The sequence below is a fragment of the Myripristis murdjan genome, chromosome 21, assembly GCF_902150065.1.
Source record: "Myripristis murdjan chromosome 21, fMyrMur1.1, whole genome shotgun sequence".
NCBI lineage: Eukaryota > Metazoa > Chordata > Actinopteri > Holocentriformes > Holocentridae > Myripristis > Myripristis murdjan.
The window spans coordinates 31577664-31591434 of NC_044000.1; the positions used below are offsets into that span (position 1 = coordinate 31577664).

At 40.8% G+C, this 13771-nt stretch overlaps 1 protein-coding gene across 2 annotated transcripts in view; it reads left to right on the plus strand.

Moving 5' to 3' along the window:
* Positions 1-13771, plus strand: part of erbb4b (erb-b2 receptor tyrosine kinase 4b) — a 516511-nt gene that overhangs the window by 341418 nt on the left and 161322 nt on the right. For both annotated transcript variants that reach the window (XM_030080353.1, XM_030080354.1), the window contains exons 5-6: positions 508-573; positions 13552-13670. In XM_030080353.1, the coding sequence (XP_029936213.1) occupies positions 508-573; positions 13552-13670 (185 nt within the window). The remainder of the gene's footprint in view (positions 1-507; positions 574-13551; positions 13671-13771) is intronic.

Genomic DNA, 13771 nt, shown 5'->3' on the forward strand with positions numbered 1-13771 from the left:
ATGATTTCATGTTTAATGATAAGTTCTGTTTACAAATAAAAGGTACGGCCATGGGCAAGAAGTTTGCCCGAGTTTATGCCAATATTTTTATGGCAAACTGGGAGGAAGAAGCACTTAATAAATGTAAAAACAAATCAGCACAATATTGACAATATCTAGATGATATTTGGGGTATCTGGACGGTATCTGGACGAGCAGCCCTCAGTTCCCTCCCCTTAACCTTACCTTAACTAACTGTTTTAGCAAACATTAGCCTACGAGCTAAGAAGCTAATAACAAGCAAACAAGCTAACATTCATGTGTGTGCAAATATTTCACTGTGCCTGATAAGCATCACTGTGACACCAACACAGCACCCTCTGGTGGACCGGTGGGTGTATTACACACATTGGCATGACATCGGGTTGATTTTCAAAGCCATATTTTAACCATACTGTAACCTGATCCACACTGGCTGTATTTTTGTATATAAATAACAATCATGTTCATCTTTCATCTCGCCTGCAGGTCAGAAATGCCATCGCTCCTGTAACGGACGCTGCTGGGGGCCGGAGGAGAACCAGTGCCAGAGCCGTAAGTGCACCGCTGGGTTCGGGGGGGGGGGGGGGCTAAAGGATTTAGAGTACATAATATTCTCAAAAAATTAGACCACCAGAAGTGTGAGTTCAGAGCCTGACTGATTCAGGATTCCTGTGTATAAAACCAGGGTCGATAATTGGGGGATCATATTTTCAGTAAGCGTGATTCTTCCCTCAGATTAATGCATTCATTCATTAAAGTGATAACTCAAGTGCATATTTTCTGTGGAGCTGTGATCCAATAATGATGAAAACACAGAGTTTCCTCTGTAATTTCATGCAGTTGTAGTGCCCGGGGGATAATTCCACTTTTGCCCCACATCTGTCGCTGTTTGGGTTCAAGTTGTGTTTCAAGTCAAGGCTGTGGTGCTGAAGAGATGTTTTTTTTTTTTCTCTCTCTCTCTCTCTTTTAATGCATAATGGAATCCTCACTTCTAAAACGTTTGGACTACACCCATTTTAGTTTCAGATGATAATAAGACCAAATTACAATGCTAATTTTAATTTCTCATTTTCTCTGGCGGTGCTGGTGATTTTCATGCTGCGGCGACACGCTGCACAGATCAGTTTAAGCAAATGAGAAAATGCCAGGGTCATACAAATGCACACCAGGCCTCCCTGATCTTTTCCCTCTGTCGCCTTTATTTATCCCATCAGTGAAAGAAATGAGCATTTCCCTCCATTTTATACTTTTGTAAAACCACCAGCGCAACTCAACTTTGAGAGTAGAGACATGCGTTGATTGGTTGTGCCACATTAAATCATCGAAATGAATGCATGTGATTGGATACACACCTGCAATGGGAGGAGCTTTGGATATCAGACTAACTCCTGCCAGCTCACATTTGCCACCAGATGGAAACAACAAAATGCAAAGAAAAATGAAATGAAATGAACTGAAACTAGAAATTTAAAAAAATGACTAATAATAAAAAGCACAAAATTCCTTAAATTCCTTTGCCAGCTTTCCACTGTGCGAGAAAAATAGCATGCGTGGCTTCCTCTTTCATGAATTAGAGCGGTCCTTAGCGAGTTACTTGTATAAGTTCCTGATGGAGTTCAGGTAATCAAAGTGAGTGAATTCACAAAGCCACAGATCAATTAAAGACTAGGAGCAGAAATGATTTGAGGCAGAGCCAGTTAACAGAACGAAACAGCGGCACACAAAATAACACACCAATCAATGCTACTTATCTTACCTCTCCTTTGTTAAAACTCTCCCGTCCAGTGCTGTTATATTCACACTGGCTGTGTTTATGTGTAATAACTCGGCTATCGGCCGGCCCATTTTCTGTTTACATGAACCTTTGATACCCTGCGATTGATTTTCTACGTTGCCTTGAGCAAACCTCGTAGCAAAATATCGGCCCTGCCTCTTTGGCTGGCAGTAGGTTACTCCTAATGCAGAGGAAAAAGGATTTTCTTCCAGTAACCACTGCTGCCATGCGGTCCATCAAATGAAACCCTCTGACTCCAAGGGCCGAATTCATAAAGACTGGATGTAAGGCTGGGCGATATGGCCTTTTATTAATATCTCGATATTTTTAGGCCATATCACGATACGCGATATATATCTCGATATTTTGCTGCTCGATATGTGACGCTTTGATGCATACAATCGAACCAGAATGGCAATACTTGATATATACTAGGCAAAAAAAGTTCTGCACCACTTTTTCAGTCTATAATTTCTCCCCTTTATTTATACCCAATAGTTTTATAGCCAATAGTGTCGTATCTTATACTGTTGTAATGCCTGAATGGGATTTTGGTCCCCTCAAAAAGGGGGGGAGGGAACATGTTTAGCCATGTTGGTCATACCAATCGATTGAACTAATTTCTCATTGAAAAGGGGACTAATCAGGCTTTCTAACAGTATAAAAGACACCACCAATCGGTATTGTTAAATGGGAGAAATGATCAACTGAAAAAATATTGCAGGGGATTTTCTCAAAAAAAAAAAAAATTGGTTGCTTCCCACACAATTACCGGTGTCACCCTTTCCAGAAATGTCGGATCCTTACAGTTGTATCTCATTGGAAAGAGGACGAATCAGGCTTTACAACGATATAAGATACAACACTATTGGGTAGAAATAAAGGGGAGAAATTATAGACTAAAAAAGCGGTGCAGAACTTTTTTTGCCTAGTATATATTGATATTTTTTCTGTGACGTAATTGGGGTTTCCCCCAAAGCATTATAGCTGTTAGTTTCTTTTTTTTTCAGAGGCAAACCCTTATAATAAAACAGTCAATCATAAGTTTAAGCCACGTGCCAAATGTCACACAGGCACCTTTATTAACAGAGGTCACTCTGCACAATATCAAAATGTATTAAACAAATTGAACATGGACACAGGGAGAGGGAGAGGAGAAATAGGTGCGAACTTGCGGCCCATGGGAAGAAATGTATCGCTCTTTTAATGCCAAATGAACTATATCGATAGAAACGATACTGTCCCGTGTTATATCGTGTTTAGAAATATGTTGATATAAATTAAAATCTTGAGATATCGCCCAGCCTTAATGGGATGGTGGCTGCTGATCGCACCATCACTTGTGACTGCTGTCCGCCCCGTCGTATTCACCAAAGAGGTGGCGTTAATGACGTTACAGCGAAAACACACCCGTAAAGTTTTGCAGCAATGAGTGCAATTTTGCCCTCGCTTTACGCCTGATTGCAGTTATCCATGGGGGCAAAGTGTTAGCGTTGCCTTTGCTCCAAGATCGCAGTCAGCAGGACGAGAGAAGAATGAAATTTTCAGACTTCCGGCTAGAAATCCTGACCAGCGAGGCGCACATTTCTCAAAAGTCCAGGCGAGGAATTTAGTATTTGTGAATCCGTATCCCAGTGTGCCAGAGCTGTAGGTGTTGTCTTTGTGAGGCTCATTTGCATTGAAAGGGGGCCAATTTTGTGCCAAATGAAAGCATATTACCAAATTTAAATACATGCAAATAGTGAACCCGTGCCATGACGCGATGTGCTTTGCAGGTGCTTTGTGAAATACTCGTTTTTCTCTTTATTTGCATAGATTTGGCTGCCGTGAAAAACCGTGCAATCCTCTTGTGAATGAAAAACCGAAAGTGACAGCGGCACATTGAGTCCATTCTACAATAATCTGTTATTTTATGAGTGTGAGCCTGCCATTTTAACCTATTTTATCTTTTTGCAAACTGGACGATGAGTTCATGTTGATCAGTCATGACTTTCACGAGCGTCGACGCACAATCAGGGAACTTCAGTGACCGCAACAACGTCGGGATTCCTCGTGTGCAAAAAAAAGTCCAAAATGCATAACGTCATATTTGCTGTGATTGTTGCACCTCTAACACACACACACACACACATCACCATCGTCATCATCATCATCAGCAATCATCTCTATTCGGTGACTTCATCAGCAGGACTGTGGCTCAGGAAACATGCAGCAGGAGCCGGACCAAAATTGCCAAATTATGGAAAAAAACGACAGATGCTAAATTATCCGGTTCGAGAACATGAACTACGCGGCAGCTCGTAACCGTCGACATTTATCGCGATGATTACTGAATGAAAAATAATGCGTCATAAACATAAACGATCTGGTATGTTCACCAGGGTCCATGAGAGAAAGCAGCTCCAAAACTGAGATGATTCAGAAGCCAGTGAGGGCGTCTCTCTCTCTCTCTCTCTCTCTCTCTCTCTCTCTCTCTCTCTCTCTCTCTCTCTCTCTCTCTCTCTCTCTCTCTCTCTTTTCTCTCTGCACCTCTATTCCACATCCTCACCTGGCAGGCTTAAAAGACTGATTTCCCCTGCTGTCTGTACTGCAGCAGCACTGCCTTAAGTTGAACTGGTAGACAAAGCAAGACTCACTGTGTGTGTGTGTGTGTGTGTGTGTGTGTGTGTGTGTGTGTGTGTGTGTGTGTGTGTTACTCTGTGGGCTGTGAAGATATAAGACACTGAGTACATGGGAGCAGGTTTAATAGGTGACAGGCTGGGTCGCTCAGTGTGTTTGTACTAAATGATAGGAAAAAAATCCAGTTTTTGAACAACTGCTGGTGTTTTTTTTTTGTTTTTGTTTTTTTCTCCTGTGGTGTCAGAGGCACCTGAAGGTAGCAGGAGTGCAGCTGAAGTTGCGGTGCAGCAGTGGGATTCATGTTTGCTCACCTAAAACAGTCACAACATTAAACCGACTACATTAACGATTTTCCATTTTGTTAACTTCACAACCATTTTCACTTTATTAGTTATTTAGTTAGTTACTCTGTTGTTTATTTATTAGTATTTTTGAAATCCCATTGTCACAATCATGCACTTGAACCCAAACCATCCGCCAACAAAAAAAACAAACATTGATAATAATTATTAAATTTACTACTACATAAATATAAAAAAACACAAAAATACAACAAAATACAAAAAATAAGACTCATAATTATCAGAAATAACAAAGACAAGTAGAAACAAATTGTAGTATACAAACACAAATAAAAAAGAGAAATGAATTATTAAACTATTACCCACACAAATTGCACAACTAAATTGCACAAATCCTTCATCACATAAATACACAAATAAAATATCACATTCATAAACGAGAAGAGATCCTGATTATTATATTGCACTTCAAGCAAAAAAAAAAGTTACATTAAATTAAATTAAATTAACAACTGCCATCTAAACCCAAGTAATTCTAACATTTACAGCTATACGAATATAAAAATATATAAAAAATAAGACTTATGAATATCAAAAAGAGGTAACAAAGAGAGATAGAGACAAATTTTAGTCTCACACTATTGCAGTATTTATATTCTTCTGAGAGCGTCATGCAGAAACCAGACAAAATGCAACAGAGTGTTTGTGAAAATATATATTCACAGTATTATGAGTGAACTGTGACTGACTTCAGTAAATCAGTAAATAATTGATTGATTGATAATACTTTATTGTCAGTCGTCAGCACCATTTGTAACAGCATGTAACAAAAACGAAACAAAAAGTGCAGACAATTTGTTTTATTCGTTGGATTTTAACCACAAATAAATATAACATGACTGAAATTCCTGCTTATTAAAACTAATTTTAGGAAACCCACTCTACCGACTCCACCAGGCCCAGCTGGTTGTTGTTTGTTGTTGTTTATCATGTGGTCTTTATGTTGTATTATGAAGTTTAAGGACGGGTTGGCATTATTTGCCCACTGTGTCTGTTCTTTTGGTGTAGCTCTGTCTGCCAATTAATAGTAATTAGTAATAATTAAGAGTTTATGGTACTTCAAAGTAAAAGACTGGATGTCAAAGACAGTCAAAGCAATGCCATCCTTCACAAAAAAACCTTGATTGTGACATTATCAAACATTTTTATCTCAAACTGAATTTGTTTAGGGGGTAATTTTTACCATTAAGCCATTATTTGTCATTAAATATGGATTCAGATTCGGGTGCATGCTTAGTTGTTATTTTAGGCAGATTCATAAAGTTTCTCAAGAGGTCGTCCAACAGTTTTTGAGCAGATTTTCATCGGCTGTAGCAGTTTAGGTTTTAACGTCGTGGTCAAACTCCTGTATGTGGCCTTATTGAACTGCAGAACGCAGAAACAGCCACAGAGGTAAAAAAAATAAATATATATATATATATATATTTGTTTAGTGGAGACAAAAGACCTGAGACGACGGAGAAATTGAATTAAATGGATAAAAGCGTCACCTGGGTACCCTTCGTATGATTTGAGCGAGAAGTTCAACAAAGACAAAAAAAAAAGAAAAAGAAAGACAGAAAAAAAGCTGTGCTCCTTTAAGAGGTGAACATAAGAAAGTGTGAAGTCATCACCTCTCCGCCTGTAATTTATCAATCAGCTGCCACCGCAATTGAGCCTGTCTGTCTCTCTGCATATGTTCCTGTCTGTCCATCAATCTTCCAGCTGCACACACACACACACACACACCTACACACACACTTTCTTTATTCCCATGTTTCACCGATATCCTCCTGTTTCCATTAATATCTCTTTGTTTCTCTCCTTCCTCAACTTGTTTGATTACATCACCACCGCTCCACCTCGCTCCCATCAATTTCCTCTCTCTCTCTCTCTCTCTCCATCACTCTGTCTCACGTCTACTTTGTCTATGCCTCCCACCCCTGCCGTGTCTCATTTATTGGTTCTGTGGCCGCGATCTCATTAAGATAATGAGGAATGAACTGTTTGACCAAGACTAGTTAACAGCACGTCACCGAGCGGCCTGCGATAAGGCGCGGCCCGGACTGTTTGCCTCCCCGCCGCCGCCGCCGCTCTATCTCCCCATCTCCATCCATCTGCAGATGTCACGATTCATCCCTCTTCCTCCTGCTTTTTCCCCCGAAATCCTTTTATTTTTTTTTTTTTAGCTCTTTGCACAAGCGGGAGGCCGTCATCATTCATTCTCTCCGCTCAAACTGGAAGAAACCATCTTTTTTTTTTTTTTCTTGTCTTGGTTTGAATGATTAAAAGAGATTGCGTAATGTATTGATTTTCTATTTCTTAATGTATATAGACACACCTGCGCGTCAAGCGGGTGCATTTCCACGCTTCGCTCGTCTGTTTGAGCCGTCTGCTGCGGAGCTAATGCATCAAACGTTTTCTTTTTCTGCGACTCGAAATTTTCGCACTTTTTGATGCTGTTGCGCTATGGAATAAATCTTTTTTTTTGTCCTTTTTGTCTCTTTAGAGCTGCGATGTCAGGCTCATGTCAGGTATTGGGCCACGTTTGCTCAAAGGAGACCTTCAGGGGCGACAGATTATTTTGTTGTTAATGTCAATATGACCCAAGTTGATGGATATTTTAGGCCATGTTCTGATTTATTATTTCAAATCATTCATTTTGCAGCATGCCGATCAGTGAGAAACTGCATGATAGCACATGGAAATAACACAAAATGCAGAGTTACATAAAGCAGAGGAGAGAAATGCGTCAGATATACAGCATACAGGTTTGACATTTACCTCCCAGCAAAAAATAACTGCTCTTTCCATCTTTTGGGCAGCAAATAGCCCAGTGCTTTTTACTGTACTTCAGGCTGATGGATAGTTTGTAGTTTTATCCAAAAAAAAAAAAAAAAAAGATACTCATTGGATGCAAATATTTCAATTTAATTTTTTTTCCCCCTTTCCCTCTTGGGCCACGTTTGGTGTATGCAAGCTCCCTCAGCTTCATCTTTTTCTGAGTTTTTGAACATTTGCACCAGAATCATTTTTTCTGATGGAAATAAGAGCAGAGGCATTTTCGCTTACTCATGCTTTACAGATGCAAGCGGCTTCAGCAAACAAAGAAAAAAAAACAAAAAAACAAAGCCATGTCCAGTTTCTGTGCCTGATGGAAACAGCAGCGCTGGATAAAAAATGCCGGATCAAAAAATGCATCTGAGTTCTGCTTGGTTTGGAAAGAACTCCACAAATATGCAACAGGCCGGCTCCGAGTCTCTCAAGCTGTTTCCCCACAGCGCCGCGTGCACGCTTGGCTGGAAGGCAGTCTCTTTTGTATTTTTTTTTTTTTTTTTCAGCGCTGGCCACAGGCGCTGCCAACCTGCACAAGGCTGGGAATTTAAAGGTACTACATTTTACAAAACTGATTCTTCCACCTCTATGCATTTTGTTTTTATGTCAAATATTCATGTTACAAAGAGGTACTCTAGGTGTTTCTAGCCGCGCAGGTTTTAGAGCATTTATATCGAGCACTCTGCACTTTAAAATAAATAACAACAAAGATTTCTTGTGTCTTTTTCTTGTGTGTTCGGGTCAAACGTGCAGATCGGGCGGCATCATTTTCTCCAAACCCGACCCGAATCCGACAGAAATTCATTTTTTTTGTCTGAATCTGACCTGAATCCGAGATTTTGCTTGTCCTCCATCGCCATTTATCGCCTGAAATATCCTACATGTTGCCTTCAGTGTCGTCACGTAAACTCCAGCACTGCACAGGAAGTTGCCCAAATGGACAGTGGGTCCAACATTTTTTTTTTTTTTTTTTTTCGTTTTTTTCACACTGGAGTTTCACGAAAATAACGCCGACATGACCGAACCTGGACATGATTTCCACATTTTTGTCCCTGAACTGTCCATTCACACACAATGTGCCGATTTTAGCATCAGAAACTTAAAAAAATACCCAATCGCACCCGAAACAGGTCCGTGCACCGGCTTTGCTCTGAGGAGAGGATTAGCGGTGATGGATGAGGCTCCTCGTCGGGTCTAGAGGAAATCGGAGCGTTTGCATTAAGACACGCCTGAGAGATTTCCTTCTCTCTCCTTTGCATCTCTGCGTCTTCGGGGATGAAACCGCAAAACCTCGATAAAAGCCGAGAAGAAAAAAAAAACACCGACTTCCCTCGGCCGCAACCATTGGCTCGCTTGTCGACTCGTTTTTCCTCCTCTTCCTCCTTCATCTCCTCCCTTTTTTCCGCTATTCTTTCATATCTTGAACTAAAACCAAATCTGGATTGTGGTGGGAAAACAAAGGAAAACCAGGACAGGCGGGATCTCTCCCATCTGCTGCGAAAAGACAAAAAAGAAATCTGCAAATTGGAAAATATTAATTGGAAACTTTCGATTGAAATCTAGCTTTGGCCTTCCGTTTCCAGAAGAAATTCAGACAAGACGGATTTCACCAGCCGTACGAAGCCACTGTATATTCTTCTCGCTTGGCACTGCAGTGAATATCCCATTTTTATTTATAAAGTTGTCTTGGAAAACGGATGTGAGGAAACACATTTCGGAGCGGTGGAGCTGCAGCCGGCGCCGTGACGGATGCCGCTGTTCCAACGGCAGCGACCGGGCATATTTTATGAGATGGATTCCTTTTGTATTTGCTGTCGCCTCGCCTCGTTTTTTTCTTCTTCTTTTTTTTGTGCTTTTTTCCTTAAAGTGGATGTTTAAAGGCAAATTGATCAACAGCACCGCGTCTCTTTCTTGGCAAGGTCATTTGTTTGACAGAGTGTCTTTTGAACAAAGTAGGCCGTTTCATTTGGGCCCCGGCACCGTTAATGGAACGCCACTGATGGTGCGTTAGGTGCAGGGTGAAGTGTGTGTGTGTGTGTGTGTGTGTGTGTGTGTGTTTGGAGGCAGGAGGTGGGGCTATCTCTGGCTGGTATCCATCACTGTGATAGTATCTCTTCACCACACTGCCCAAAGGGACGAGACATCAAAACACAGCGTGAGAGTCTGCACACCAACCCGACACACACACACACACACACACACATACATGGACAGACAGCGTGTGGGGGTAATGCATAACACTAATATTTTTTACTTTCCCTCGTAAGAAGCACTGTAATAAAACACTATTTCCTTCTCAGTTATAGTCATACCTCAGCTACAAATTTAAAAAAATATATTGTCTGTCTTGTTTTCACTCAGTTTCAATATTAGATTGATGTTGATTTTATCTGTAAATCATATCCCACGTGTCCTTTTAATGAGTCGTAATCCCTCCTTTCACTCTTTATCAGCTTAGATGAGATATAACGGGGAGTCCTCTTGTCTGCCTTTTCCTGCCACTACATTAAAATTAAAAAAAAAAAAAAAAAAAATCTTTAAACAAAACAAAAAAAATCAGAAAAATGGTATCGGAGGTGTAACGGGAAAAAGGAAAACGCAATGAGTTGTGTGTGAAATGAGGAATAATTAACGCTGAAATCCATAACCTTTTATATGTTGCCGCTCCCTGGCGACAAACTACAGCAAAAAAAAACAAAAAAACGGTGGAGCATCTCGTGTCCAGCGGAGTGAAAATGTCATTGAGCGGCCGAATAAATTATTTACTGAAATGTTTAAACTGTACAGTAAAATAACAAGAGATGATGTAAAAAAAATAATAAAATAAAATAAAAAAAATGTAACAGTAACAAGCACTAGAGTGCATTTCACTGTTTTCATGTTGCGTTGCTAATCTATCAGTGTGTGTGTGTGTGTGTGTGTGGATCTGAGAGTCTCCACGCATGTTATATTAATTTTAAATATTTCATCCTTAAAGGGGAATTATTACTTTTGAATGACATGAATAAGATGTAGCTTGTAGTTTTTAAAAAAGGAGATCTGCAGGCTACTGTTGTTTTAATAAAATTTGGTATTGTTCAGGGATGCAAGCTAGGCTAATAAATAAATATAAGGTATTTACATGTGTGTCCATGTGTATGGACTCTGACTTTCTATAGCCTACAATTCAAACTATCAAAATGCAGAATGTGCAGGAGGTGTTTGGTGCTGCCGTCCCGTGTGCGGCGGCCGGAGTGTCAGAGGCCCAGGCGGGGGACCGTTTCCCCCTGAGGGTCACACGTCCCTGTCCCACTTCCGTAAAAACACCCCCGTCCCGTCCTGATTTTTTTAAAAAATTTTTTTATTATATATATAATTTATAATTTATTTACTTTGCACTGCACCTGACAGTTTTTTGGTCAGTGCGCTGACCCATCAGGAGCCACCGGAGCCAACAGGATTTAAAAAAATGATTATAATTATGTTTAAAAATGAAGAAAACTACGTTTATTCATATCAGAATTGTATCTTCACATATCAAAACTGAACTGCTATTTTTATTATTCCTGTCCCGCTGCCATCGACTTTTTTTGCCTGTCCCATCCCAGTTATGTGAGTGAAATATTATTTATTTACTTATTCATTTATTTATTTATTTATTTATTTATTTATTTATTTGTAATAATCCCAACATTGACACATGCAGATCACACTGTAGAGCAAGTTGTGCTTTTCTGTTACAAGATTGATCTTTGTTTTGTGTATCATTTGCACACACACACACACACACGCACACACACACACACACACACTCTTAAACAAACAAACGTGTGTGCCACCCCGCTCTCCAGCCTGAGCTAACTGATCTGCTGCGGCGACATAATGAACACAAACACAGCAGAAACAAATTAGTCCTCTATTAATTGTTCTCAGTTGTTTGGAGTCGAAGTTTAATAGCAATTTAGATTCCCAAACGCACGGCGGTGTGTGTGTGTGTGTGTGTGTGTGTGTGTGTGTGTGTGTGTGTGGACGGATTTTCAATAGCGTTTCCTGTTTGTTGGACTGAACTTGTTGCTTTCCGCCGTCTCTCGACACGTTGACGTCCGAATGTCACGTGAAATATGCCTTTTCACAGTTTTCACATTTTCTCCTGTGAGTGGCAGTGATCACATGTGAAAAGACAACAGTGTCCCATGTAAACGTTTAACTTTCCACGTGAGATTTACTTTCCACGTGCGAAATAATCCCATGGGGTCGCAGATCACATGTTGAAAAACCAACGTGAAATGCAGCCGTGTGTGTGTGTGTGTGTGTAAGTGTTGCAGTGCGGTTTAGCTTTTCCCCGTGTGAGTTAAAAACGTGGTTTCAGACGTCGTGGTTTATTTCATTTTCTTTCTTTCTTTTCTTTTTTTTTTTTGTTTTTTTAGTAAGGGCAGCTCATTCCTCAATGGCCTCTTTTATCCTGCGATGGTGTCTTTTATTTTCTGATGCGATCGCCTCGTCCAGCAATCTCAAACTGCTGTATGTTCATTTGCAGCTTTGATTTCTCCCCCGTGGAGAGTTCCTCTTTTTGTTTGGGACGTCCTGTTTGGGGTCTCAACACACACACACACACACACACACACACGTCTTCTTCCCATGTGATCATATCATAAAAGTCCCACTGATGCCACTTAAATTCCCCTCCATCCGCCTTTAACGTCTCACCAACTGTCCTGAAACGGCCCAGCAGTGTGTGTGTGTGTGTGTGTGTGTGTGTGTGTGTGTGTGTGTGTGTGTGTAAGTGTGAGTACATGTACATGCGGCCTTCCTACGTGCGGCAGGAATGGTGATCGCTCTGTCACATCCAGCCGGAGAGCCTCAGAGGAGCCGGCGGGGGGACGACAACATGATTGACAACAGCAGCGAGGAGGAAGAGACACACACACACACACACACACACACACACAAGTGTATCTGAATGCCCTCTTTACTATTGAGGCATCAGGATTCCTTACATTGCCAAAGCAGAAGGTAACAAACTGAACTGTGTTGTGACGGATTTATTTTATTTGGATTTATTTGGATTTATTTGGATTTATTTGGCCTTTAACTCTCACAAAGTGGCCACTTGATTAAAAAATGGAACAAACAAACAAACAAACCACAAAATATAAAAATAATTACAGTCGTATAAATGGACTGATTTTACAAATGAACACTAAAAATTAGACCATGACACAGCGAAAGGAAAAAAAGCTGAGCAAAAGACGACAATAAAAAGAGAAACCAAATATTCATTTCGTTGCAATTTCACACAATTTTTTTTTTTTTTTTTTTTTTTTTTTTGAGCACGTTTTTGAAAATTCGGCAAAATAAGATGGAAATCAACGGGCGCTTCAAGGCGGGCGGGCGCACGAACGCCGCCGCCGTCGCCACGCCCCGCGACCGCCTCCTCAAATCAGCAGCTTCCATCAGCCTTTCGTGGCGTTTCGTCTCTTCCGTCGGTGACACCAGCCTCTGCCTCCCAGCCTTCCATTCATTTTTCTTTTTCTTTTTTTTTCCTTTTTTTCTGTGATTCGATATTGCAAATGCAGTTTGGCGAATTTGCATGAAAATGCGGGGGTTATGAAACGCTCGGGTGACTTTTTGGAAGACACTTGTGATTTGTCATTGTGGAGCACATTCCAAGCGAAAACATGCAGCTTATTACAGAGCAGTTTTCTTTTTTTTTTTCTTTTTTTTTATTGGACACGGTACAACCAGATGACTTCTGCTTGCTCGGTGTGTGTTTACACCCACGACAGAGTGTGTGTGTGTTCTAGTTTTTTTTTTTTTAGAGAAAGGCCCATCTGCAAGTTTGATTCTTCGTGAAGCAAGCGAACTTTGTGACGACGTAACGTGGAAGTGTATATATTAATCCACTCTCTCTCTCTCTCTCTCTCTCTCTCTCTCTCTCTCTCTTTTTTTCCTCTACTTCTCTCTCTCTCTCTCTCTCCACAGTAACTAAGACGGTGTGTGCCGAGCAGTGTGACGGTCGTTGTTTCGGGCCTTATGTTAGTGACTGCTGCCACCGTGAGTGTGCAGGTGGCTGCTTTGGACCCAAGGACACCGACTGTTTTGTAAGTGCACACACACACACACACACACACACACACACACACACACACACACACACACACATGCACGCACAAGTACATGCACATTTTTATGACGCCCTGTC